Source organism: Dufourea novaeangliae, unplaced genomic scaffold (assembly GCF_001272555.1).
Source record: "Dufourea novaeangliae isolate 0120121106 unplaced genomic scaffold, ASM127255v1 scaffold125, whole genome shotgun sequence".
Lineage (NCBI taxonomy): Eukaryota > Metazoa > Arthropoda > Insecta > Hymenoptera > Halictidae > Dufourea > Dufourea novaeangliae.
In genome coordinates, this window is record NW_015374020.1 from 4,571,612 (window position 1) to 4,597,954 (window position 26,343).

The 26,343-nt window shown below is 37.9% G+C and overlaps 4 protein-coding genes across 6 annotated transcripts; 1 reads left to right on the forward strand and 3 right to left on the reverse strand.

The window, feature by feature from the left end:
• Window positions 1-586: 586 nt before the first annotated feature.
• Window positions 587-1,673, reverse strand: LOC107189099 (trichohyalin-like). Its single transcript, XM_015577533.1, has 4 exons — window positions 1,560-1,673; window positions 1,355-1,496; window positions 888-1,288; window positions 587-793 (listed from the first exon to the last, which is right to left on the reverse strand). Exons 1-4 carry the CDS (start codon window positions 1,671-1,673, stop codon window positions 587-589), a joined length of 864 nt encoding a protein of 287 aa, XP_015433019.1.
• Window positions 1,674-2,153: 480 nt separating this feature from the next.
• Window positions 2,154-6,307, reverse strand: LOC107188983 (nucleoplasmin-like protein). Of its 2 annotated transcripts, none has more exons than XM_015577395.1 (5): window positions 6,140-6,307; window positions 5,830-5,945; window positions 4,828-5,041; window positions 4,309-4,385; window positions 2,154-3,448 (listed from the first exon to the last, which is right to left on the reverse strand). In XM_015577395.1, the coding sequence occupies exons 1-5, from the start codon at window positions 6,159-6,161 to the stop codon at window positions 3,341-3,343; spliced, it is 537 nt and encodes a 178-aa protein (XP_015432881.1). In that variant the 5' UTR covers window positions 6,162-6,307; the 3' UTR covers window positions 2,154-3,340. The 2 variants fall into 2 exon arrangements, with proteins under 2 accessions (XP_015432881.1, XP_015432882.1); XM_015577396.1 differs by lacking the exon at window positions 2,154-3,448 and adding an exon at window positions 3,701-3,991.
• Window positions 6,308-7,071: 764 nt separating this feature from the next.
• LOC107188981 (nucleotide exchange factor SIL1) lies at window positions 7,072-9,225 on the forward strand. The gene is made up of 4 exons (XM_015577394.1): window positions 7,072-7,387; window positions 7,792-8,069; window positions 8,150-8,409; window positions 8,487-9,225. Exons 1-4 carry the CDS (start codon window positions 7,273-7,275, stop codon window positions 9,223-9,225), a joined length of 1,392 nt encoding a protein of 463 aa, XP_015432880.1. The 5' UTR covers window positions 7,072-7,272.
• Window positions 9,226-11,059: 1,834 nt separating this feature from the next.
• Window positions 11,060-24,459, reverse strand: LOC107188985 (zinc transporter ZIP13 homolog). 2 transcript variants are annotated; one of them, XM_015577400.1, is made up of 6 exons: window positions 24,295-24,459; window positions 23,143-24,144; window positions 13,736-13,846; window positions 12,234-12,511; window positions 11,583-12,153; window positions 11,060-11,464 (listed from the first exon to the last, which is right to left on the reverse strand). In XM_015577400.1, the coding sequence occupies exons 2-6, from the start codon at window positions 23,351-23,353 to the stop codon at window positions 11,289-11,291; spliced, it is 1,347 nt and encodes a 448-aa protein (XP_015432886.1). In that variant the 5' UTR covers window positions 23,354-24,144; window positions 24,295-24,459; the 3' UTR covers window positions 11,060-11,288. The 2 variants fall into 2 exon arrangements, with proteins under 2 accessions (XP_015432886.1, XP_015432885.1); XM_015577399.1 differs by having other exon boundaries at window positions 24,226-24,459.
• Between the last annotated feature and the right edge of the window lie 1,884 nt (window positions 24,460-26,343).

A 26,343-nucleotide genomic window follows, 5' to 3' on the forward strand; every position in this document is an offset into this window, starting at 1 on the left:
TTTCCTGCCAAATCATATTAGATACACGTACCTAATATGAACTTTATTGGTAACATTGAACCTGACACTAAAATAGTAATTTCTCTAAGGTCCCAAAGACTCGGAACACGAAACAAGTGATACAAGAAGCTGTACTTTCTATAGTCAATACATAATATTTTTATCAACACAAATATTAAGACACATTTTTTACATTTGTACAAAGACGTTTCAAATAATTTTTCTCAGGTATTCGTGGAGGCATCGCGAAAGTCAGTGAAAGAATCCGTTTGAACAAGCGTCAACGATGTTTCTTCACCTCTTGTTCGTACGATTTCCGGAGCGCTCCGAGAACGTTCTGTCCGAAAGTCCCTTGTTTCATCGGTTTGAATTTCATGTACTGCAGTGTTTACATGTTTCCTCTGGGCTGATCGTATTTTTGATACAAATTTGCTGTGTGTAGAATAATCAACAGAATTCTGGTGATTTGAAGAGTCGGTAAGAGACCGACTCTTTTCTATATCTTCTACTTTCGGTCTAAAAATAATGGATTAAATAAATAAATTTCTCTTACGGTTGTAAAAAGTAGAAAACCGGAGATTTTTTCCTACTGAAATGGCAGCCATTTTGTTGATTTGTTGCTACATTTTTTTACATTTTGTTTAGCCAATTTGGCGATAATTGCAGCGTCTACATTGATTAGTTTAGGCTTCTGTGTACCACTCTTTAGTTTATCTATATTCAATGTCAGATGCTGTATCTGCACCCTGAGCATCGCGTTTTCATAAACCAACCTAGCATTTCTCTGTACTACCTAAGAGAGTATAAATAATACTTTAATCATTATGTTGCAATTGTAAAAATTGATTCATAATATACTCAGCTTACTATTTCTGAAGGAAATTCACCTGCAAACATTTAGCTTTACTTAAAGGCAAAGGCTCTTGAAACTTGTCTGACACAATAATGTTTAGTTCTCCCCTTCCTTCGTCTAACTTCTCCATCATGTCCGTCATTACTTGTAGATGCTCTTTCCAGAGCTGATCGAATTTCTGCCTCAACAAATCTTTGGCATACTTCATTCGTAAAAACTTTATACATAAATTATACGTCGTCTGAACTTTCTCGTTTAATTCCTCCCTGAGAGTCTTGTTCTCCTCTTCCAGTGAATTTCGCGCCCTTTCAAGTTCCGTCCTTTCTTGTTGCAACCTCGACGTCCCACTAACCGATCTCGTCTTCTGCCGCTGTAATTCATCGTTGAAATAATCCTTTTCTCTTTGGTAAAAAAACCTTTCGTCGTCCAACTGCTCTAAAATTAGTTCGGTAGACTTAAGGGTTACAATAAAATTATCAGAAAACTGTCTGCAAGCCTTACGTTTGATATTCCTGACGGATCTCTGTTGCTTTTTCAAGTCGGCCGATAATCGTTCGTTATCTCGTTTCATATTTTGCAGCTGCATATCCTTCAGTTTTATAGTGTTTTCTAAGGACACAATCGTTTCTTTCAGATTCGTTACCTTTTAAAAAAGAATTAAGATTCGATAATTATATATAGAGAAAGAAACAATAAAATATTCTACCTGCTGGCGCAAATCCACTAGTTCTTCATTGGTAATTTGACATTCTGCATGCGTACAAAAAATCGTCACGTCTGTACATTTACTCAAACTACTTTTTGAACTAGTATTCTGCATATCATAATAGCGATTACGTTCTAGTGACGAGGAGTCTGAAGATTAATTACTCAATTTTCTTAAATATACTATCATATTTGTAATTCTAGTAACACGGAATAGCTTACCTTAATTTAGAAATAAGATTGAAGTATCAAATTTACAAATTTGTTAGGTTGTGTTTATTTGCAGACAGATTCAGGATCTTTATTGCAAGGTACATACATACAAGGCATGTACTTTTTATAATCTGAAAATCATTGTCATGTTCCATATCAGTACTTCGAGAATCGTACAAACGGCCAATTTCTTCTGATCACATAATGACGAATGATTATTTTCATTGAATTATCAGTAGTGCGCAATTACGTTAACAAAAAAGAAGCGCCTATGTTACCAAATTCTTTCAACCTACATTGACCTACATGCAATATCTTAATATCAATCCATTATTTCACGAAACGGTGGGGGAAACTAGAAGAAAAATTACATCGTGCAATACTGATTAAAAGTTGTGAAATTTTTTATTGTATCGTATATGTACAAAATAGGTGTACAGACTACTTATCAATCGTACGGGCGCGTTTTATACACGCTTCACATATGCTTTTACCGCATATAACACTGATTTAAGAGCATCACATTGTGTAGTACACCTGTAACCCCCTCTTCTGTAATCTTTCATCAAATGGAATGAATGTCGAGATGACACGTAAATGTTTCTTTCTTTTCTTTTAATTCTGACCTTATCATTTTTCCCCTCTTTACAGTCGTTAATAACATTCTGGTGTAAGGGTTTTTGTGACTATTACCCTTTCCCCCATCTTGTACACACGAAAATAATAAATTACACTGGAACGTTGTCTTCGCAATTGTTGTTACATTTTCTCTTGTTGTAAAGGGCATAGTAATTCGTTTTCTGAATCGCGTTTACATGACTACATTAGAATTTAAGTGTACCTTCGCACATCACTGGAAGTGTCGCTGTGTGAACACGGCATTGAAGAAGACGGAAAAGGAAACAATATTGTTACACCTCACTGTGTGTCCATTCGCGCTTTCCACTGATTTTATTAACAACTGGACCAAATGTTATTCTTCCTTACATAGTTATGTTCTTTCGATATTTTACAGACATATCTCTTCCTTTGAAACATCTTTTTTTGTTTATTCCATTGCAACAAGCTGGAACAAGCTACTATGTGCGATCAGCTCTCAGAAGAATGCCCCCCGAACTTCCAACTCCATAAAATTTTGTCAAAAAAATAATTTTTGATTCACATTGCGTAATACCCCATAGAGTTTGTCTAATACTTTTTTCAAGGCCATTCTTCTAAGGCATGTCAAGAGATGTTTGATTAAACAGGGTCTTGTAGACTAAAAACAGTGATAGAGTTAAAACAGATACGAATTTCTTTCTTGATAAAAGTTATGTTACTACTCAATTAAAATGTAGTGTCCATAGACCAATCAAACGTGATCGTATTTCGATCAAGCTATGTGATGTAAGAATTCTTATAGCTTTTTATTGGTCCAGTTGTGTCGTAGAAACGTGGAAGGCAACGCTTTCGTCTGATAATCTGATGAAACGATACTAGATTCGCATAAATGCGGATGATAATGATGGACTTACGCTTATTATCCTAACTTAAAAGTTTGTTGTATTTCCGTAATATTAAGGCTCGTGCTTATTTTTTCTTGTTCTTATTAGCTTGATTTTTGTATTTGGCTGCAGTTGTTAATTTGGCAACCTTCTTCTTGGGTTCATCTTCGTCATCTTCTTCGTCTTCTGGCTCCTAATATATTGAAATCAGAAAGATAATGTAGGTTTGCAGAAACTAATTATTAATCAATTGTGCAGAAACAATTTTACAAGTAAAACTGTGACTTAAGAAGTAGGATATTTTCGTTTTTGAAAATAAAAGATTGTATTACTGACATCCTGAAGTATTTCTTTCTATGGAGTAATTTAAACATGAAAATGGAAAAAGAGGAACCAAGATGAATAAAGAATAAAAGCAAGTGTTTGAAAATGGGATGATTTATTATGCAAAAAGGAAATAAAACAGACACATGGAATGAGAACACAAACGCAGAAAGTATATCCACGACTCTTATTTATTCCTTAGACAATCTTCTGAGCCCTCCCTCCCCCGAATCATAATGTTAAAGTAACGCACTTCAAAATATTCTTGATAAAATTCAGATTTTTTTGGAGGATGTTTGTATAGCAGCATTCTAATATTAGCATTCTATTTGTCTACAGCTTCATCCATCCTAGCACGTTTGGTGCCATTTTTTTTACCCTCTGCAGAATGCTTTCTTTTCTTATGTGGTGCCTGAAATTCGTATTCCTAGTATGTAGAAAATGATATACTATTGCTTCTGACAACATACACAATAAAAGTATAATAAGAACTATTAATTGTAAATGTTCGCATGTCTGTACACGTTTGGATATAATTTTCATTGAAAATATTCTGCATTTCTACATCTCAAATCTTATGATTTTCATATAACTTATTCAGAATGTCAGTTACAAATACAATCTTTTTGGTACTAGCAAATTTTAAAAGAACTTTTAATATGTACATGTATCAAATTTCATGCATCTCTTTAATTAAATTCTTGTCATTATATAGTAAGTAGTATATACCTTGTCATCATCATCATCTTCAATGTTCTCCTCCTCCATTTCATCATCCATATCATCAAACTCTTCCATATGTGTACCTAAAAAAATAATGTTGGCACGATATTAATTTATTTTCAATTTGAAAATATTTAAGTTCCTCAAATCAAATATCAAAATGATACTAACAAACTATGAAAGTCTCTATAACAGTATGTTGCTTTTTAAATTAAACATGAATTAAAATCCTCCTATTTTTACAAAAAATGCTCTACAAGTGTGATCTTCTGGTAACTGGCATTCAAAATTATGAAGGTTTGTGGTGACTTTAAATAAAAGGCGCCCAGTTATAATTATCGCCCTTCCGAATGACTTGTCATTCAAATGCAACAAAGTAATCAATTTAAAGAAACAGCTTTATATAGAAAATACCCTAACATGCTTCACATTCATTATAGCATAATGAAAACCATTGCATGTAGTTTTTGTTATTCATTAGAATTTAATGTAACAGTAACATATATGTACTATATAAATCCTTACCAAGAAGATTATGTCCTACTATGTGAACAGGGCCACTGCCTTTAACCAAAGTGAATGTGACTGGAGGGTCAGGAAAACTGAGATCTAGAATAATCTGTGCTGTTTTTCCCATTTCCAACAGAGCAATTGGTGTTTTAATCGGTCCCTTCAGTCCCATTGCTTCAACCTGTAGTACATTGAGTTCTCCGGGTTTAGCCTCTGGTCCTAAAAGTGCCTATAAAAAAGAAGAGAAAGAATGTTCTATTCCTTCAGTAACTCATGGGGAACAATTAGCATGTTACGAAAGTACCAATGAATTTCTTTAAAGATGTGAATATTTATGTTTTAAGTAAGTATAAAGTATCTTAAAATCAAGTAACTGAAAGCAAACTATCAACTGAAACATATTTAATTTACATACGATTATAAACGTTGTACTATTCACATATACTTAGAGATCATATTCATACACAAATACATCGAAATTTTTAATCAATGGACGTATTTCCAATGCATTCCATGATGAAAACGTAACATCACAAATTTCTATACATATATGTTCTCGTTTCTGGAAAATTCGACGAATAAAGTGGGGTTAACTACGCTCGTGGAGCCGAAAAAGTAAAGGTTATAATAGTGTCCAATTTGTCGGTTTACTATCGCAGTTAAAAGTTCGCGCGCAAACATAACGATAGGTAATGAAAGCACTAAAAAAAATCGGGATTACCAGCGACGCCAAATATTGGTCATCTATTCGTACACAATTAATAGGACTGCTCGCAGAGTAATGGAGTGCTGATCGTTAAAATCAGAGAATGGTAGGATGAGCTAAATCGAACGTCTACATCACGGATCGAGAATGAAAACTACTGCCGACGAAATCGCGCGTCAATGAGTATCTGCCGCTTATAACGGTAAAGTGCCTAAAGTCTGAACAATATACACATGCGGCGCGTCGAATAGCGTCAGTGTACAATGCAGTTTCTGAATATTCGATACATTTCATAAATACCTTCGACTTACCATTTTTATAATAAGCTTCTGATCGGCCCCAAAATGTTGGTTCGTGCCGTCTGCGTCGTCGTTCTTGTGCTCTGGATCCCATACCTCGCTGGAGTTGGCTCCTTCGAGAGTGATTCCTGGACACACAAATCACAAGAGTACGCACACGGAATATCGTAAATGCTTGCCGATACGATCTACTTAGGGAAACAGCCGGCGTCCCGACTGTAATACCGCTCGTGTTGAACGATCAACAACGTCGAAAGTATCTGCGTGCGGCACAAAATAATCCTGCCACGATGCTCACGATATCACGGTTTCTGATATTTACCGTAAAGATATTCCTCTGCCATGACGATCGGTCTGATATTAAAAGATTCCCGTTAGTGGACTTGTAGAGGGACCCCGTTGTAGAGTGCGTGCCGAACGAGAGTGGAGAAGCTAAAGACGCCGCGCGCACAACGGTCACTGCGCGAGAACAGTGGTCGCACGTGTTAGACGAACGCGTAGCAAATGATTTTCGCGTACTCGGCCTTGCGCGCCTAGAATACGTTCTTCGGTTTGATTGGTCGATGCACTTTCGACTAGCGTATGCGATGTTGCCAATCCTATCATTAAATAACACTGAGGGCTTTACTCGGGGGTGTTTTTTACCCCTTCCGGTGATGTCGGTTACAAAGAATGAATATGTATATAATTCCATACTTCCAAACTGTTCCAAACTACAATCTTATAAATTGTAAACAATAATCACGGATCGAGATTATTTACATCGATCATTTTACATCTGAATGGAGAATCTATATCGTGAAACATACACGTATATATTAATATATTAATCGATTCAGTAACTATATATATAATATTATGATTGCGGAGAATCTTTTAGACGGCGATATATCTTGTAAAAACAATATTAATTTTCACATTACTTTTTTATGTTTGAAATGGAGAAATATATGCTTAAAAAATTACGACCTAAAATATATATTTTTGTGAAACAATACGTACTGTAAATGTTAAATGCTTTATCTAACTAAATGTTGAATAATTTATCTGTACATTTATAATTTTTCAATGATATAAGTTTACAGTTAGTTCTTTCATACAATGTATGAGTACTTAATTATTACATATTTAAATGAGTGTTTAATGAATAATGATACAATTTAAATAAAACATTTGGCAACGTTGTGTTAAGCGTTCATTGGTCTGGAGAAACCCTAGCGGTGATATCATGAAACAATCATCGACACATTGACTGCATAAATATCGGGCGCAACACGTGAATATTACTTAAATTGAACAAAAGCGCGATGAAAGAGTATTGTAGAAAAATCAAGGATTCGTTACGGTACGGCTGATGCAATTTCTGTAAAGAATTCAAACGATTTGACGAAAAATAGTCATTAGCGTATCTCGTGATAAGATATAGCCCTTGGCCAGCGACAGGAACTCGTCAGAATGCGACTCCTAATTATTCTAACTTGTTTATATTTGTCGCCGGTAATTCTCGGCAATGATGAAAAAAACGAGACAACATTTGTGGCGACCCACGAATGGCAAGTCGTCAAAAAAGGTGAGTATACATTCATCCAATACTCTGGTGTTTGTATGTTTTGGGACTACTTTTTTACGCAACTGATCGTGCTCTTCCTAAGACCACGTCAGTCAAATTTGACGTCGCGCGTTACTTTAAGAAAACCGATTATTGTTATGCTTAGTCATTCGAATGCAACACGACTGTTTGAATTAAAAAAGTTTCTCGAACGTTTTTTAATTTTCTGTTTACTGAAATATACCGAATATATTAAAACACGATGTATCGGAAATTGCATAGAACAGTGACGTATATAGAACATTACTTAAAGGGCACTAATGAATTCGTCTATAATATAATGTTGTAATTTAATAAGATGATTTTCTTTTATGAAAAATTTAATTTACATTATTGTACTAGCTTTATGTTTCATCTTTTACCAGGAACACCTATTCCTAAGGGATTACATGTGCGGCACAACTTTCAAACTGGGGTAACAGAAGCCAAATTAATAGACAATGAAGATATAGAAGAAAAAGAATCCAGCGAAAAATCTCATTCAAATTCTTTGGCATTGCATCCTGAGAAGACGATACCTGAAGATCTAGATCCTCCAGTCTTTTCAGAAAAATCAAACTTGTTTGACTATCCATTAGAAGAATTAAAAGCTAGATTGAAGAAGATTAAACAAGATGAACCAGAGTCACCTCCAGAATTAAGTGTAAATTTAAGTGATTAATTGTCTTCTATCATTGTGGATATATAATATATAAAAAATATTTTATTTTGTTTGTATTTTAGGATGAACATGCCAAAAAAGTAAAACAAAAGTTTCGGGACTATGAAACTTTGAAGAAAGAGCTGAAAGCTCTGGAAATCAATATTACAACTGATTCAGAATTACTGGGTAATTACTTTCAGAAGTTTCAGAATCACAAAAATGCCATTACCATGGGTACTTTGATGCCTTTAGAAGTAGAAGAAGTCTTGGATATCCTTTATAATTTGGAATATTTGCTTCACCACATTGATAACGCCAAAGTATTTACAGATATGCAAGGGTATGTATAAAAACAATTTCTTCTTTATTGGAAAGTCATTACTGGAAGAACATCTAGCTATTTTGTTTTAACCGTAGTATGGTGAAAATCATATCTCCATGTCTCAATGGAACGAACAATGAAATAAAGGCAGAAGCATTGCGACTTTTGGGTACTGCAGTACAATCAAATCCTAAAGTCCAACTGAAAGCATTGGAAAATGATTTTGTTCAAAAACTTCTGCATATATTGTCTACAAATACTCAGATAGAAGTGAGGAGCAGGTGTCTCTTTGCTCTTAGCGCCTTAATTAGACAATTTCCAGCAGCTCAGAAAGTTTGGATCAATCATGGTGGACTGGAAATATTTGGAAAGATTTTAGTCCATGATCAGTTACAAATACAAATGAAAGTCATGAAACTCATCAGTGATTTAATTATTGAAAGGCAAGACTTACAAGAAGTTGCTAACACTGAACAATCTCAATTGAAAACAAAGGCATATTTAAGTGTAGATCTAGAGCAAAAAATATTAACAAACGAGTACTGCAAACATTTAGGTAATTTAATGACAAAAAGTTTCAAAGATGAAATCGGTAATCAGTTTAAAGCAAGTAACTACGAATTCCTTGAAACCATTTCCGAAAGTATGATCACTATTTTTCCTGTTTGTAAATACGAATTTAAAAGTAGCGAAGATTCACTTCTACACACGATACAGCATTTGCTGAGTTTTTATCAGAATTTGAATACCAATTTAGAACAAAATGATAACGACATTTTGAAGAATCTTACCTTGTTAATTCAAAAACTTCAAGCCCCTCATGACGAATTATGAAGCAGAAAAATTCAGTGGAATTAAAACAATTGCAAGGAAGTAGCTCCAGTATGTTAATTTAAATTGTGAAGTTACAATATACAAAGTTTTATATACAATGAAAACCTTCCTTGCATGGATACAAAAAATATCCGTTGTTGATGTTCCATAAAAATTGTTACTAAATCTACATTTCATATTGTTATCCTTTCGAAAATTATTGAAACGTCTTACGGTCATAATGTTTACGGAGACGGTACTCAGTCACTTGTAAATAGGTTGCTGCAAAGTATAACAGACTTTTGTAAGGAATGCATGATGTGCACGATGTACCATAAAACGAGTGTATGTGAATTGAAGCGTAATTTTTGTACATATGTAACATGTAAGGTGTATTTGATACACCAATTTGTAATGAAATAGCAAATAATTGTTGTGTTTCTTGTGTTCTGAAGCGTGATTATTTAATAAATTATTTTGTACTGTTCACGAGTTTACTTTTCTCAATTTATCCTAAAATCTAAAAAGCAACAAGACATAGGCCATACATTACAGAATAACATACTTTATTTACAAATCATAGTGATTACATATGAACAATCTGTTCGTTTAGTCATAGTTCATAGAAAATATGTCGCTGACAGAACAGCTTTGCAAGATTAGGATTTGTATATACATGTGATTGAAAAAAAATTTGCTCATGTAATTACCAAGTGTTTCTTTTTTAGTAGAGGAAGAATACCTTGTTTTCCTTTAAGTACAAGAATTGCGTTTATTTTTGTGCGACATTAGAAAACATGCACTTTTTAAACGATACATGAGCCAATAGGATAAACAAAATGGATTTCTCGCGTCTAATAAACTAAAGCACAACCTTACAACGATTCTAGAATTCATAAATTTTACATGACCTCTTTAAAGTTTTATTAAATACTGCAAATCTATATCTATATACCAATATTATAGACTGTTTGTGAAATGTTTTTGCCAATCGTTTCTTTTTTAACCTGCTGTATAAATTTCTTTCTTTTTCTTTTACATTCTGTAGTAATCTCCTTTTCTGTTGCAACTACGGCAAAACGAATAAGTTTTATAACGTTATTTACAATAACCTTCTAGGAACTTAAAACATATTTTTCGGGGCACGCACGTCGAATATACAAATTCTTGTACGAATTTTTAACTTTTTTCTTTCTTTATACAGTAAACAAGGAAGCATAAACATTATGTACAGGATAGTTAATTTCACAACGCGATAGTCATACGTCAAGTACTAGTTCCGTGCGTGTAACTCCCATGTCACGAAAACTTTAAGTGCGTCGGTAATCTCAGAGATGGAATGATGTTTCTTATGGCAAACTTGTTTGACCGATACTTCACAAAAGAACATACGTACATTCGTGTGTATAAACTATGTCAAGTTTTTAACAATCACTCTAAAAGTATTAATGTAAATTGATAATCCTGGACTGCCAGTAATACAACTTCCTCAATAAACGATCGAAAAATATAAAAGTAACTCGCACAATTACTCCTTTCCAATTTTTTTTCTCTCCTTTTTTTTTTGTTATTTTCTGGTCTTTCATTTTATTCTCAAAGAAATGTGAACAGTCTATCGAAAAAAAGAAGAAAGATCGAATATCGAAAGCACACAGTATATCGGAGTAAAAATAAAATAATTGTTCAACATGATCACAGTGAAACTCAATATCAACAGGAAATAGAGTGAAAAAATAACAATAGTGTATATTATATTCTTGAACTGAAACAACGGCGAACTCCTATTCCAAATTAAGTATTCAGTACACAAATATACGTAATTTAGTTATACATTTGATCAGTTCTTAACCATTGTTCCTCATTTCTCCGCTGTCACTAGACGTAGACTCATCTCTATTGAGCAACCAGTATTACAAGGAATAACGTTCTTATATGGCATATGGCAACTCGAACTACCGTTCTGACACGTACCGAGTACTAGCATACAAAAAAACGAACTAATTTCAGTATGCGCAAAACAGTGTATATCGATCGCTAAACTCAACGGTATTTAAAAAAAAAAAAAGAAAGAAAACGGAATCCTTCTAGTCGCAAAGGATCGTCAGAACAGCCATCAGGACGATACCCAAAAGTAGCGCAGCAAGTTGCTTCAACGATTCTTTGGGATTAGATTCTTTAAGCAGTTCAGGCAAGATGGTGACCATGCCAATATGAAGGAAACCACCCGCCGTGAATGGTAATATCCAACTTGTTTTCACTCCTAAAAAAAAAATAATCATCGTTAATGTAATGTATCACAAATCATGCATGTGTTACCTGAGCATCCAGTTGAAATAACTATACAATAAACACATGGGCCAGCACAAAACAGAACGTACCTACTTCACCGCCAGAAAAGAACACCGCCGACATGGCGCCAAAAATGCCACCGCTAGCAGTGATAAGCTGCGCCCGCGCTGCATCCCAACGGGTGAATCCACTGCGTAGCAGTATAGCGAAATCCCCAACCTCGTGTGGTATCTCGTGTATGAGGATAGCGAATGTGGTAAGCATTCCCAAACGGAGGGAGACGAGGAATGAACCACCCACCGCGAGACCGTGAGTGAAGTTGTCGATGATGTTGGCCATCAGGTTCAGGTAGCCAGTTATATGTTTCGATTTTTCTTTCTTAACAGTCTTTTTAATGCTAACAGCATCAGCCACGAGCAATTTCTTCTCTTCGGAGCAGCCACCCTTCGACCGTTCAGAAGAGAAGCCGTTGATCTGTGTCAGCTTCTTCAGGCAATTCTTCGCCTCGTCTATCGAGAGGCCTCCCAGTGTATTGGAGAACTCATTGCACATCAGTACCGGTTTGATACCGTTGCCGACGAAACCGTTTTTCTTGTGGGAATTCTTGTACCCGTTCTGTAGGTGGGAGTAGCCGTTTTTATTCTCCAAAAATGGCTGGATCTGTAGGAAAAATGTTCATTGTACTTCCAAACAGACAAAAGTGATTGAAAAAAAGGCTTCTTAGCAGCAGTTTTCATTACCTCGTCGATAGATTTTTGGTAGTCCGTCTTAGCGTACCGCTTCGAAATCTCGTTTTTCGGGTCGCCGTTGATCAGCGTAATACAATTATTGTTCTCCATTTCTTTCTCCGCTTGTATACCGCCATTGCAACGTGGTTCTTCTTTCTTCGACATCACGGATTCATCGTCAATTTCGGTTTCCTGTTCGAAGTTGAACAATTTCTCCGCTATGACGAATATCAGAAAACCACTGAGCACCCAGAGGCCGCAGGCTATCGACGGATGACCAGCATCTTTTGCTGAAACAGAAAGGATTTCGTTTAATTCCAACGACATTACGTTTGTTTCCTAATTCGCAACGTTCCAATGGATTTTAAAGCTATCCATGAGAGAGGGGAACGAATTATTCGACCGCGAGAGGAGGGTAACTCGAAAATCGTAGGTGGACGACCTGGTCCGAGTCGGTTTAATTCAGGAGAGGACAGCTGGCAATTGAAATCCGCAACTGAAGCACAATAGCGGTTTCTGACCGTTGCTTAAATCGTTCACAAAGCGGACGACCGACCGTCTGTGGATCAACTCCTCGCTTAGCTTATGGTAAAGATAGATCTAATACGATGAATTGCCGTGTTGCTTAAACGGCGAACAATCTAGATCCACGGGACTTCGATTGGAAAGCAATTCGATCGCCGTGTGCTGTCTGACTGAGAAAAATGATTACGCGTTGCTACTATATCCGCCGAAAGTAAGGGTAGATAGATACAGTTCAAAGCTATTAAAACGATTAGAAAACAGCCTCGTCTTGGTCGCGGTGTGAAATGCATATTGCATGGTCAAACGATTCAGAGAAGTCATGTGCGCGCTGGACAGATAGAATTGCGTTAATCGGTCCACGGTCTATGCAACCTCTGAACCTCCTCTTCTTTTATTGTTTTTTCAACGCTCAGTTTCCTCTTGGTGGCGAAGATCAATAAACAATCGTTCGAGGCTACAGTTACCCTGTGACGTCCATATCCTTGTGTACCACACTTCGCGATCTATTGTTATATAATTTGTAACCAGTAGATAAACAGATAAGCGTAGCTTATGTACTAGTGTTTGCAAGACTGAATATTTTGACTCTTCATTAGGTGTTCAATAAACTGTTTTTAATATAGAAAGTCTGTTACATCAATCAATAAAAACACTTGGACTGACTTTTCAGAAAGAATTCCACCCCCATTAATCATCCCCAAAGTTCAAAAGGAGGACGGACATGAACACACAGGATATCCTTCGAAGTTCGTTCACGCAGTGACTGGTTCATACGTTATCGTTCGTGACTCATGGTCCCAATGAATCGTGGAACGCCGCTGTTGCCATTTTGTGTCACGATATTGCCGGCAAGGCCGAGACAGCCAGCTATTAGCACATGACCGTTTAAATGGGATCTATTAGATGCTTCTTTACATTTGCATCAATGAAACTTTTTTTCCCGGATGTAAAATCCGTCGCCCTTCTATCAACGAAGAACCTTCTCTCACCTGTTTGAAACGTGCTGTTACCCCATGCTTCCGGCAGCAGATGCAGGAAAACGTCACCGAGAAGGCCGCCGACCGCGAAACTCAACAGTATTTTCAGCGTACCAGCGCTGTCTGAAACAGAAATACACATAGAACCTATTACAACGGATCGGTGGATGTTACATAATACAGGGGGAAATTGGGTAACCAGGATTTGCATTGTCGAGTCAAATGGATTAACGAAAGTAAAAGTTAGACATCCTTAGAGACCCCTTCAGAATCACCAGACTGTAGCAGTTCTTTAATGTAAGAATCATTCTGAGGCAAGGGTATCGAGAACCACTTACCTTGAGGATTCATTCAAAATCTCTTTTAAGTCAAATTATCAATAGAAAAACCTATTTTCGATTGCCTAGATTAAAAACTGGGAATAAAAGACGTATCAGAGAAGCACTAAACCTAAAGTACCCGATGAACTGTCCAACTTTTCTCGGGAGAGAATAGAACAAGGATTCGATGCCGAAGTTATCGGGTGAATACGATTTTAAAAAGGTCAAGGATGTGGGTGGCGAACGCATTGAACGAGTTACTAATCGGTTCAGGCGAGAATTTCATCGAAAATTCCTGTTTCCCAGGTCTCGTCCCACGCGGACTCTTACGCACGGTCCGGGGACGATAACAAAAAAATTCGAGGCGATAGATTTCTCCCCGCATGCCGATAAATTTCGTGCGCGACAGCGAACAATTTCACTGTCGGTCGATTTCTTTGCCGAGAGGCCAGGGGGATCACCGACCACGTTAAAGTACGATCAAGTCGGTCCCGATATCTTTGGCTCGCACTCGAGTCGTATTTCATTCAGAGTGGCTTACGGCCGGAAAAACGCGTTTCTGCTTTTCCGGATGATCGGTGGTCGTTTGACGGATCGATATTACATTACGATTAAATCGGAACATTAATTTTCCAGGGTCGATCTCGTGCACAAGTCGAAAAGTTCCGAAAGATCTGTGAGATCGCGTGAACATTCTGACAGGGATAAAGGGTGCAATTCTGGGTGATTACCTTGATACAAGTTCTACGAATATATCTCCGCTTCGCTTTTAAGAGACTGCAGAAGTTCTTGTGAAGAAATATGCTCTATTGGGCTGTAATTTCTTATTGTGTAGGGTCCACGGAAAAGTTATCGATACGTTCTGTACGATCATCTGGACTAGATTTTATCTAGCTGCGCCACAAATCAGTGCGCGACAAGCAGCTTACAGCTTAAAGTCTGATGATTACTCCGATCGTTGTGTTTCAAGTTACGTAAACTTTCCGTTATCGTTAAAAATGAACGGAGCGTGATTATTTCGCTGCGATCCTTCGAGATCGTGAATCACAAGATTGTTCTTGGATATTAAATGTTCAGAGAACTTTTGTGAATGACCGATGTTTCGGTCATCGATACGCTGATCTTTTTTTTTACAAGTGAACATAAGAAGCGAATGATCGAAAAACATCATTTTTATGGAAAATTAAATCGAGGAACGATGCCGCTGCTGAGGACGAGATAGTTACTTCACAGTTCACAGACCTTGTTCCACTTTTTACGGAATTGATTATTAAGTGGACGATATTAACAAGTTTATGACATCTGACATTCTCCGATTTACTTGACTGTTCTACAGACCGATGGTGCAATCTGGGATGATATTTTATTCCATCGAGTTTCCATCAATATTTCAATTTAATAAATTTTACTTCTGTAAATTACTAAACTTTTTCCCTATTACCTAACTATGAACTATTATTTCTGCAGCACTGAGAAAGAAATGTTTTTGTATATTTTCTTTAAAAAAATATAGTGCATTGGAATACCTTTCTTTCGACACATTTGCATACAAAACGATTGGAGTCTAGTGGAAATCTAGTGGAGTCTATAGGAAACTAGTGGATTAATCTATTTATTCACTTGTTCGTCGAATGCAAGGAGATCGAGGACAATTTCTGAAGAACGTGAAATAATTGCCTAGTGATCGTCATCCAAGCGAATCAACGGACACTTAATTATTATGTTTATACGCGCACACCATAAACGTCTAGTTATTATGGTAATTACTTGCTCTGATAAATATCCATTTGCTTCCATCCGTTCAATAGTCCCGTGAAGGCGATCCCGGCGCAACGACCTATCGCGACTCGCGAGAAGAAACCTATTTCTTCGCTTCCAGAACAATATTTACGACACAAAAAAACCGTCGACACTCAAGGTTTTCCTTGTTCTGCCGACGATTAATCATCCACCAGATAGTTATGGAAAGCAAATCACGAGATACTCGCGATCGTCACCGCGTAAATATTCAAGAAAATTGAAATAAATAGAACTCGTCCGTCAGTTGAGTTCCTCATGGGAGCCGTTTAAGCTGTTTCTGTTCGTTGAAACGAACATTTCAGCGAAAAAAAAGAATGATTTTCTAATTAGTTATCTCCGTGTTCTCTTGTAAACGCTGCAATTGCATTTGTCATTATCGAATATATTCATCCTTTGAAATATATTTGTTTCTATTACCACTGTTTTAAACGTAACGGGAAAACATGGTCGTTCCACGTACGACGATGTTATTTAATCGGTAATAACCGATAAATGCCATAACACAAACGAATTTATCTGGAAACATAACCGGGTCAAGGGTTAATAAAAGCGGCGACACAATTCAACTTGAGTGTCCGAACAGTAAATTAATTCGTCTTTGCTGTATTTTCTCCCATTGGCGAACTTTGCATCGCCGAGAGCTCGCGATCCGTACGTCAGATCAATAAATCTCGTATCCTTCTGAAACCAATGTCAAGCGCGCTCCAGACACGTCCAAAGTATTTTCGGAATAGATAAATTCATCCACGGATAATATTGCATTAGCAAAGAAAGCTAGACGCGTGTATGGGATCGTACGTACTTTCCAGATCATCGTTCATGATGTAACGTGAATATGGAAATGATTCCTGCACAGATTGCAAACGCGTCCTGTGACGCCTCCGGGAACGGACAATAAGTCGTTAGCAATAAAATTAACGATGACAGATCGGCGATAAGCGTTCGCTGCAACGGGAAATCCATTTCCCTCCAGTTTCGTTTACAATCGCGATCGACCGTAACGTATCCCGGTTGCGCAAAACTTTTTCGCATATTACGAAAGTCATGCATCGTTAAATACTTGCCTGATAACGAAACGGAAATTATTTACGGTCAAACGTGTAAATTTTATTAATACATTTCGATCTCTGATTTTGGATCACGCAACCACTGAGAATCGTAATTCGGATGCACCGCGAGGGAAGAGTCACTTGTAAACAACCGGTTGGAGGAAAAAGAGCGTGTTTCCCGACGCATGAACAATGATAAATCTGTGTTATTATCGTGAACTGGCTTCCAAGCTGCAGAACACGATGATAAGTGAGCGAGCATCGTTAACAGCCGCCACGTTCCGCCGTTGAATTTTCGTTTCCGTGTCATATACATCGCCCAGTTTTCTTAGGAATCAGCGCGTGCCTGCCTACTTTGCTATTCCTCGAACTATTTACGGGATCGCTCTTTGTTTCCTGGTTTTTTTATCCACCGTACTTTCATGATGAAACATCGTGACACTATTGCAAGAAATGATATCTTGGAATCGAGTCTGTAATTGAACGTGATTAACATGGCTGCATAGATCAACGTTGTGTATCGAGAATATTCAGTTTCTGCATGAGAATAACTCGGAATTGCAGATGCTTAGAGTTCTTAGAAACATTAGAAAATAACAATTTTGGCTAGGTTGCAGAGTGCTTCTTCGTTTCAGAAGAGCATCCGCCAGTTATATTACAATCTTTTTCGAGCGTTATTGTACAATGCATAAGAGATCAATGTCCATTGTTAATCGGTAGCTTGCATAAACTTTGACATGTCTTGGACGTTCAGTGGTATCGAAGATAATATTATCGTAAGGTAAAATAAACACGCGCTAGTGAACGTTTATAAGTGGACGAAATTACGCAGAAACGTATTCTTTTATCTCGACGGGAATACCGGCTGTTGCAAGAAAAAAAAAAAACGATGACTCGCATAAAAAAGCAGCAAAATGTTTTCTAGCACGAACGTGTGATCTGTACAATGTTATCAACAACTCTGATACAGTTTCGATGGCCATTGTTTCATTTATTTTTAATTGTTCTTTATCGCGGACGTCATATCAGGTAGTTGCGCAAGATTGTCGATGGGCTGATTAATTTTTCGAAACGCAAAAACATATTTCTCTGCCACGATCGAAAGAAACGTAGACGTATAAGCAGAAAAAGTATCGGTGAAATTACGAATACAACTACAGTTTCTACGCCCTCGTTACAAGATGGCAGCTGCCATTGTTCTTCGTGGGCGGCAAACGATGAATCCGCTCGCGAATCTATTTCGAGCATCGCGCTTACCAGTTTAATGGAAAGCAACTATCTCGCGATGCACACGCGTGAATTAGTTCGTTATCTAGTTATTTGCTGCAATATAACAATTGCCTAGAATTTTCTAAAAACGATCTACAAGTACCTGATAACTCGAAAGATTGCCATCACGATTACCCTTTTTCCCCGGTGCTCGTCCAAATCTTTACGCACTACACTTCTGAACCACTCGAAACGAAAAATTTCACGATAAGCATAAGTAACCTTCCACGATGGATTAAGATTACGTCATCATTAATTACGTTATCATTTAATAATGTTGAATAAAAAAACAAAATTCCCGGAATACCGTGCACGAGAAATTAGTTACGAAAAGGCCGCCGGGTTACCCGGTTCTAAAAGTAGAAAAAATCGATCGGGTGGCGCGTGTGTGTCCGAGTGCACTCGAAGAAACCGTTTAGATGCAGGTTTCGGAGGCAACTGGCGCGACCTAAGGATCATAAATGACGAGGTGCTAAAAAGACCGAACACACGCAGTCGTAATGGAATCAAACGAAAACGAAATAGAGAATGCATCTCCGCGCGACGATGTTCGTGGGCGGGCATGCCGGGCTTCATAATAGATTCATTCCAGAACAGTCGTTGGCGTGATAGGCCAGCTGAACCCGTAATTTCATGCGCCGACTGCATCGTTTCCAGAATTTTTCCGGTCAAACCGTTTTCGCGGTTAAACGAGACCTTTGCACGACACAGTACATTTCTAAAAATAGTTTCCCAGAATCTGTTCACTCCGAGAGGAGAACCAAAATGTCTAAAAAGAGAAGCACGAAAGAACTGAAGCAGATGAATGAAAGAATTGATTGAATGGTATAAGGACGGACAAGCACTGAGCCTTAATCATAAGTAAGTTTACTCGAAGACTTATCGACAACTGAAACATAAAGTTTAGTATCACAAAAGCTACCATCCTAAAGGAACATTTGCAAATCTCTGTCTATTGACTAGGCCAATAATCTATCAGACTGATACTTCAAAACGAAATCTATCTCGTCGCGTGGTTACACTCATGGTACCAAAGTAGAACAAAAGAACGTAGTTCAGATAAAAGATCGAAGAGAAACTGGCATCGATATATGCAAACAACACGAGTGCAGGGCTTGTTGCATCGTGGCGGATAATCTTGCGTAATCTTGCATCACCGATATTGGGTATTTCGCAACGAAAACGGAACACTTTTTGGTTCCCCTGTTCTTCGTACGCGAGTGAAGCACGGACGAAGGCGAAAGAGAAGAGCGAAAAAGCCTGTTCTCGAAGAAGGTCGACGACCAACACAGGCGCCGCTACCTACTGTCGAAGAAGAATAAGCAAACGAATGATTCACATGGCCCCGTGGAGGGCTCTCGTTTGACTTGCAAAACCGAGGAGAAAAAATTAATGGAACGCGGTACAAACGAGAAAAGGGAATCGCTATTTGGAGAATTAAGGCGGTAGGTTTAAATCGGATCTAGACGGCTGCGCTTCGAACGCAATTTACCATTTAAATTGCCTCGTCCGATATCGATTGTACTTCCCAGACGTGAATTCCAGAACGCTAGACCCACGAAGATCACTGGGTTCTCTCTGAACACACTGTCGAATAACGGCTCATCCAGGGTACAAAACTGAAAATCGCCCTGAGCGTGTCGTTATGCGAACTTTCAACATAATAGGCGTATTGATTCGCTTGCGAGTTTTTCCGCTTCGACTCCAGGTGTAATCGTGTGAATCGGCCAGGTGAACCGTCTGCGCCCTTGGATGAAAATTTCGGAGCATTCCGCGGGTAGGGGATTCCACAGAATTCTTATAGGAATCCCGTCCGTTGGGATGTCCCGATAAAAGAAAGAAGGATGGGAGCTATTGTAAGATCCCAGGCCCTTCTCGCCCTTCTTGGTAGCGATCTATACTTCACACGCTTTCTGTCCTCGCCAGCTATCATCTTGCCGTAAGATCCGACACTGTCCCCTTTTCGTATGCATATCGCATTAATAAGAAGACTTATACATCGCTATATAATTCAGTGCAACATCTGCATGTTACAAGACAATTAACAGAACGATAAAAAGTTTCCATGTTTCGTGTAGTGTTCCATAATCCATTAACCACCCACTATTCGTGTTCTTGTGTATAAATGGTTACGAACAAGTTATTCCGCCAAACGTTTGATATCTTGCGACCGGACTTTATCTATTACTTTGTCTACAATGAATAATGCAAAATTATGCCGATGGTAAAATCTAGTAGCGTCGCGGAATGCAACGACGCCCTTGAATTCGCGAGTACCGTACAAAACGACATCACGAATATACGTGGTGGTATGTCCCACCCACGGAGCAACTGGGTTCGTTTCATTCGTATTCGCCATTGTGTCCAACAAGTTCCACGACCTTCGGCGTTCCGTATGTCGCGACGCACAGTATCGACACGCGTGAACTCGGTGGACTTTCATAGTTCCTCGAGCAATTATTTAGCTCGATGGAAAAGTTCCTAACGAGTGAGTGACGTCCGACAATTATTTGTCTTTTTCATTCTGCTGTGTACCGGATGTTGTGATCGATTGTTCCGTAAAATCGATTCTTAAAGTATAAATGAGCCTTTTCATGTTCCTTAACGTCCTCTGTCTCTTGCGCGGAATTTGACAACATAGAAGACAGATGTCCCGTATTTTACTTATCTCAAGATCAATGAAAAACAGAATCAGTTGTTATGTTGTGATCTGTTCCAAATGAGGTTACTTCAGGGCACCTTGTGTATATGTTTTACCGCATTCAAACCCAGATTCAAACAACCCATGCACAGAGAATTACATTTGCATTTTCGCCTGTTTCCACGAATTCCATTGTTGCGCCGCGTCCGTCGAGAACAAGTTCCACGACCTTGCTTACTCGCATTGGCGTGGAACGAGCATCAACGAGGACCGTAGAAAGCGTGCGTCGGACATGTTTTCAGAAATAAACGAGCGACAGAACGATGGAGGGGTAAACGGACGATGTGTAGTGAGGGTAACTTCTCATCAGTGGCCTTTAGGATCCAAGAGATCACGTTTTTACACGGGAATAATTCACTTTCTTGAAGAACATTGATCTTCACAATTAGATAATTAGACACTGCAATTACTCTTCCCTCTTCTCGGTACGATTGTTCTGAAACATCGATTAACTGTCCTGTATCTGTTTTAAGAAATTCTTCTTATCTATCTCATAGTCGAAAATAAAGATGAATAAGAAGTATATTGAATAGTATAAATACCCTACCTCGATTCAGAGTATTTCTCTACAGACAATAAGAATATGCTTACGGAGAAGAGGTTGGCAACAGTTTGCGACGCGGCCGAGCAATGTGCGCAGTAGAATCATTCTACGTGGCCGATTGCGTTTCTTGTTAAGCGGTCCCAAGATCCTATCTGACGTAATGTAACACATCATTATTTTTATTTGGATTTGCATCTGACTACCGTGGTACTTGAACAATCGGGAAACCTATATATAAAACGTTAAAAATGAAAAAAACATGAAAAGACAAGGAGACATGTACAGTGCGTATAACAAGGTGAGTAAAAATATGTCCTTTGGAAGAGATCGAACATGGTCCGAAAGTATTCGAAGAATGTTGTGAATACTAGTAACAACAATCGAAGAAGAAAGTCGCGCGAGTATTGCGATAATTCGAACCTTTTTCTTCTAGGAAAAAGGGACCGACACCATCGACCGCAGATTTCTAGTGAAATCGTGATCCACGATCGTATTCTATTGCGCAAGGTCCGCGTTGAGAATTAGTGTTGAACTACTATAGCGTTCTAACTCAACGTCGAGACGGTTTAACTTGGAATTTTATTATAAATATTACGCAATTTTCAAAATACACACGAGAATTGAAAATGTGTTTCGAATTCTTATTTTAAATCAGAGTTGGTCCTCATTAAAGAGATTAGCACTCCTATTGTGACTGCGTAATGAATACGTGGGTAATAGAAGCTTCAAAAAAAGGGGAAAAAGGGGTAACAGCAAGTGAGTGTGTAACAACAACCAATACGCTGTATTCAAATGGTGAAAAAATGCATTCGGACATCTTTCAAATAATAAAAATGTAAGTGAACACATACGATATGCACGAAGAAAAAGTAAAACTAAAGAATCGCGAAACGTACGTTGTTGGTCAATGTCATTATCGATTAATGTCGTTGTCGGTCAAACCCGGTGTCGATGAATTGTTGAATAATAACAATAAGCTAATAAATATTTCTGTCATATTGCCGGTTTGTTATAGCAGTATCATACTATATTAGAATTGTAGGATTTAGAATCGTTCAAGAAAAATGAGAAAAGAGACTTTTAGTAACGCAAGACCTTAGAACTAGAAAATTATAGTGCCACTTCTCTTGACAATATTTACATCGATAACCTCGTGTTTCAGGTGACTTTCTACGCAGAATTTTGACGACCTCAGTAATAATTCATAGAGAAGTTGAAATAGGTAATAGGTTTTCGACTGTTAGAAAAACTTGACCGTCCTCGACGAGTGTAACTATTTGTACAAAAGATGAACTGAATCTTATCACTCTCTTATCGCGAAGAAATACATTCTCATGTGATTACTATTCCAAAAGAATATTGATATCTTTTGACTCAAATATACAATTCCATTCAAACGATAGACCTTCCATTTTGTTAAAATAATTTTTCACTGTAAGTTAAAGATTTAAAAATTGAAGCGAGAGAATGTAGGTCTGTTAAAGGTAAACACGCCATAATCGTGACACAACAAATCATTTGATTGGTTCACCTGTACTAACCTATTGCGAACAATTTCCCGCGTGCGCGATAGAACGTACACAGAACCTTCCCCTCGCCAAAGCATCAGAATCCCACGCAGCTATAAACACCATATGATTCCGCTCGAATCATGTAGGTTCACGCTGACAGTTGACAAATACAAAACGATAGAAATACAGTCGTTAGGCGGCAATGTTTGTAAACAAATGTGTTACCTCCCCCTGTCTTCAAAGCGGCAGCTTCATCGATGTGGATGATGAATAGCGGGAAGATACCGGTCAGTCCGATCATGGTGCTTCCTAGCAGAGAAAACACCCATGGTGTGTACTCAAAATAATCCAACGCGGATTCCCAAGATCCCCACAAGTCCTCCGTGACCATATCGTAAAGAAATCCGGAGGATTCTATGCTCATGTTTGCCGCCATGTTTGTGCGTCTCGTGTATCGAACACTTTGCTTGTCAAAATCCTTCTCCCAAACGTTCCTTTCCGTCTTCCTTAATGATTTATGCCGATTTGATTATCGTTGTCAAGATCGACCAGGATTCAATGAACAAAAATCACAGTAAACCAGTATATAGATCTGAAATACGTATATTTGTTGCTTTCTCGACGGTCTGTTTATACGAATATAACCTCTTTCGTCCAACACCCTCGGGAACCGTTAACCGTATACCGTTCACAGTTTCAGAATTATTTTCGCGCGTCAAGTGTCTCTTGAGGTAGAACAATGTCGCTTTAAGGATTATGTTCGGGTGACAAAAAAACAAGTGTCGCGTAGATATTGTCCAGACAACGACTACCGTGCGCCCGACTAGCCTACACTGAGGACTGAGTACGGACACTACGAATCAGGCGGTCGCCGCCTCTAACGTCGCCGGTTTTGTCGATCAAATCAAGCCCCTTGTTATTTCATACCGCCGCAATGCGGGGACAAGAGCACCGGGATCGGACCTACAATGATAAATACGCGGGCAACGATCGTCGGGCTACGCGTTTCAATCTTGGAAGATGACCGTCTAACTCTCCCGCTTCTTCTTGTTCTTTCTATTCTTTCTCTTCTTTTTCGCAACGTGACTTCTCTCTTTGGTCGTTTGAATCGCTTTCGACACGATGATATCTCATGCCAGCCGAAATAAGGATACAATGGAAAGTGACAACGGCGTCAACCCAACGATTTTTCAGACTTTCACCGTTACTGTTTCTTTGTTTTTGATTCTGTAAAAGATTGATCACTGATGAATCAAAGCGAATACGTTTACCGCCAGAAATAATAAACACGATTGCACAACGACGCACAGGATAGAATGCACTTCACGCTTCTGCGTCTCTGATGTTCTTCTTCCTCGTGTTTTTGGTTATGTTCACCTTGCATTTACCGCTTCTTCGAGCGGATAAAGATACACTCTTCTTGACGTCTAGAATCGCACTTGATCGCACTGTTGTTAGTAAGTTATTATCTTTCCTTCTGTTTTTTTACTTTATGTATTTTTATCGGTTCGAAAAGAATACGAAATGGGATCCTCTCATCGTACCGACGCAACGGATAATGCGCGTTACGGCTAAAGCGGCCTCTTTTATAGCTACCGAGGCGCTACGCGTGGATAGTAAGCGAAAGAGACACGGAACATCGCAAATTCTTACGAGAAAGAGAGATGAAATTTAGAAGAGGGAAAGAATAAAAATGGAAGATAATAGCGATGAACTCGAAGTGCAGCAACGTATAATTCGATGTTGAGATTATAAATTATTTATTTAAAGAAAAGAACAGAGATATTTTGGTTCCTGAAGAAGAATGAATTCAATTTCCATCGTTCAACGTGAAAATCGATAGAGGCGCTACTGTAGTTCCACGGTTTCACGCAAATATTCGCAGTTATTCTCAAATTAAATAGGGGATCGAATTGAAATTCAAAATTGGTGTAGTAGCTGTAATTTTACAATAAAATTTGTTATTAAAAACTTTCCACTATTGACAATCTTTTCCCCAACAATGTGAACTTTAATCGCAGTACTTGTACAAATATTATCTGACAACATCTTCTGGTGACTACGTCAGACAGATAAAAAAATACATTAATATCGCTCAAGCTACAAATGATTGAAAATCATAACGAATTTATTCGACGATTCGCGGTTATACAGATTGAAAACGCGCATGAGAAACGAACGTAGCAGCAAGATTTTTTTTTGTTATTGTCGGCGAGCTTCATGGCATTGTGTACATCGCGAAACTACGTTTTCTGCGGCCGCCATTTTGATGATACAATATTAACAGACTTATTTAGATAACAATCGTCAATCAATACATATATATGGTGCTCACCGGTTGTCGATTCGTTATTATAGATACATAACACCAAAAGACATTCAATTTCGAAACAGTAAAATTTACAATCTCCTAAATACTATTAGTAGTGGAATAATGATCGAAACAAAAGAGTAGACAATGCAAAGCATAAATATTTATACAGCTGTATTATACAACGATATTGTCACAATATAGTAGAAACGTGGACAATAAACGTGCTGACAAAAACGCAAGACAAAGAGCGAAAAGAATGAACTGTACTGATAACATGTTACGATTGTATTTCCTTGCACGGAGTTCAGATTGAATGGAGTGCAAGATTTCCATCCGGCTAAATATTTAATAATGAAAAATTACACGTTCAAATCTTGTCCTTTTTAAATTATTACTGATATACTGTACAATAAGCTTTGAAAGGATAATAGAAAATGTAAAAATGTAAATGTACATTTGGAACTTACGTTTAATGTTTTCCTGCCTGATCTGTACACCCACTGTTGGTAATGTGGAACCAATAACGCCATCTTCCACAATAATTGGTAAACACGATTTATACATATGTATGTATAAATTTTCATATTGTTTTATAATACTGCATAATAACTAGAAATTAGAATAGATGGAAATACTGTTATAAATTTCTGTCAGGTACATTTACACGTCCTGGATTCACTGTTTCGACATATTCTCGTTGGTGGATACATTTAACAAGTTGATTATACAGTTGTAAACAATATATATACAGTAAATTTACGTCGTGCAAGATTCTGTAAGCCTCGGCCGTCACTGTGACCACATTATGTGTGGCCTTAATTAATCAAATTGCTAATGGCGCTGAGCCAAATGGTACCTATCTATTTGGCCTGCAATCAAAAGGATATTCAACAACTGTCATGCGTACGGGGCGCTTGTCATTTGCAAAATTTTTATGGCTGATCCTAAAAAACTCCAAATTTCCTCGAACTATCGTTTATTTTGCTCTAAAATTAGAGAAGTTTATTCTCTTCTGGTTTAAAATAGAGAATCATTCATAAGTAAGACATCGCTGTACTGGTTACCAGTACACCAGGCTTTAACTTCGTAGCTTTTCTCAAGAAACATATGTA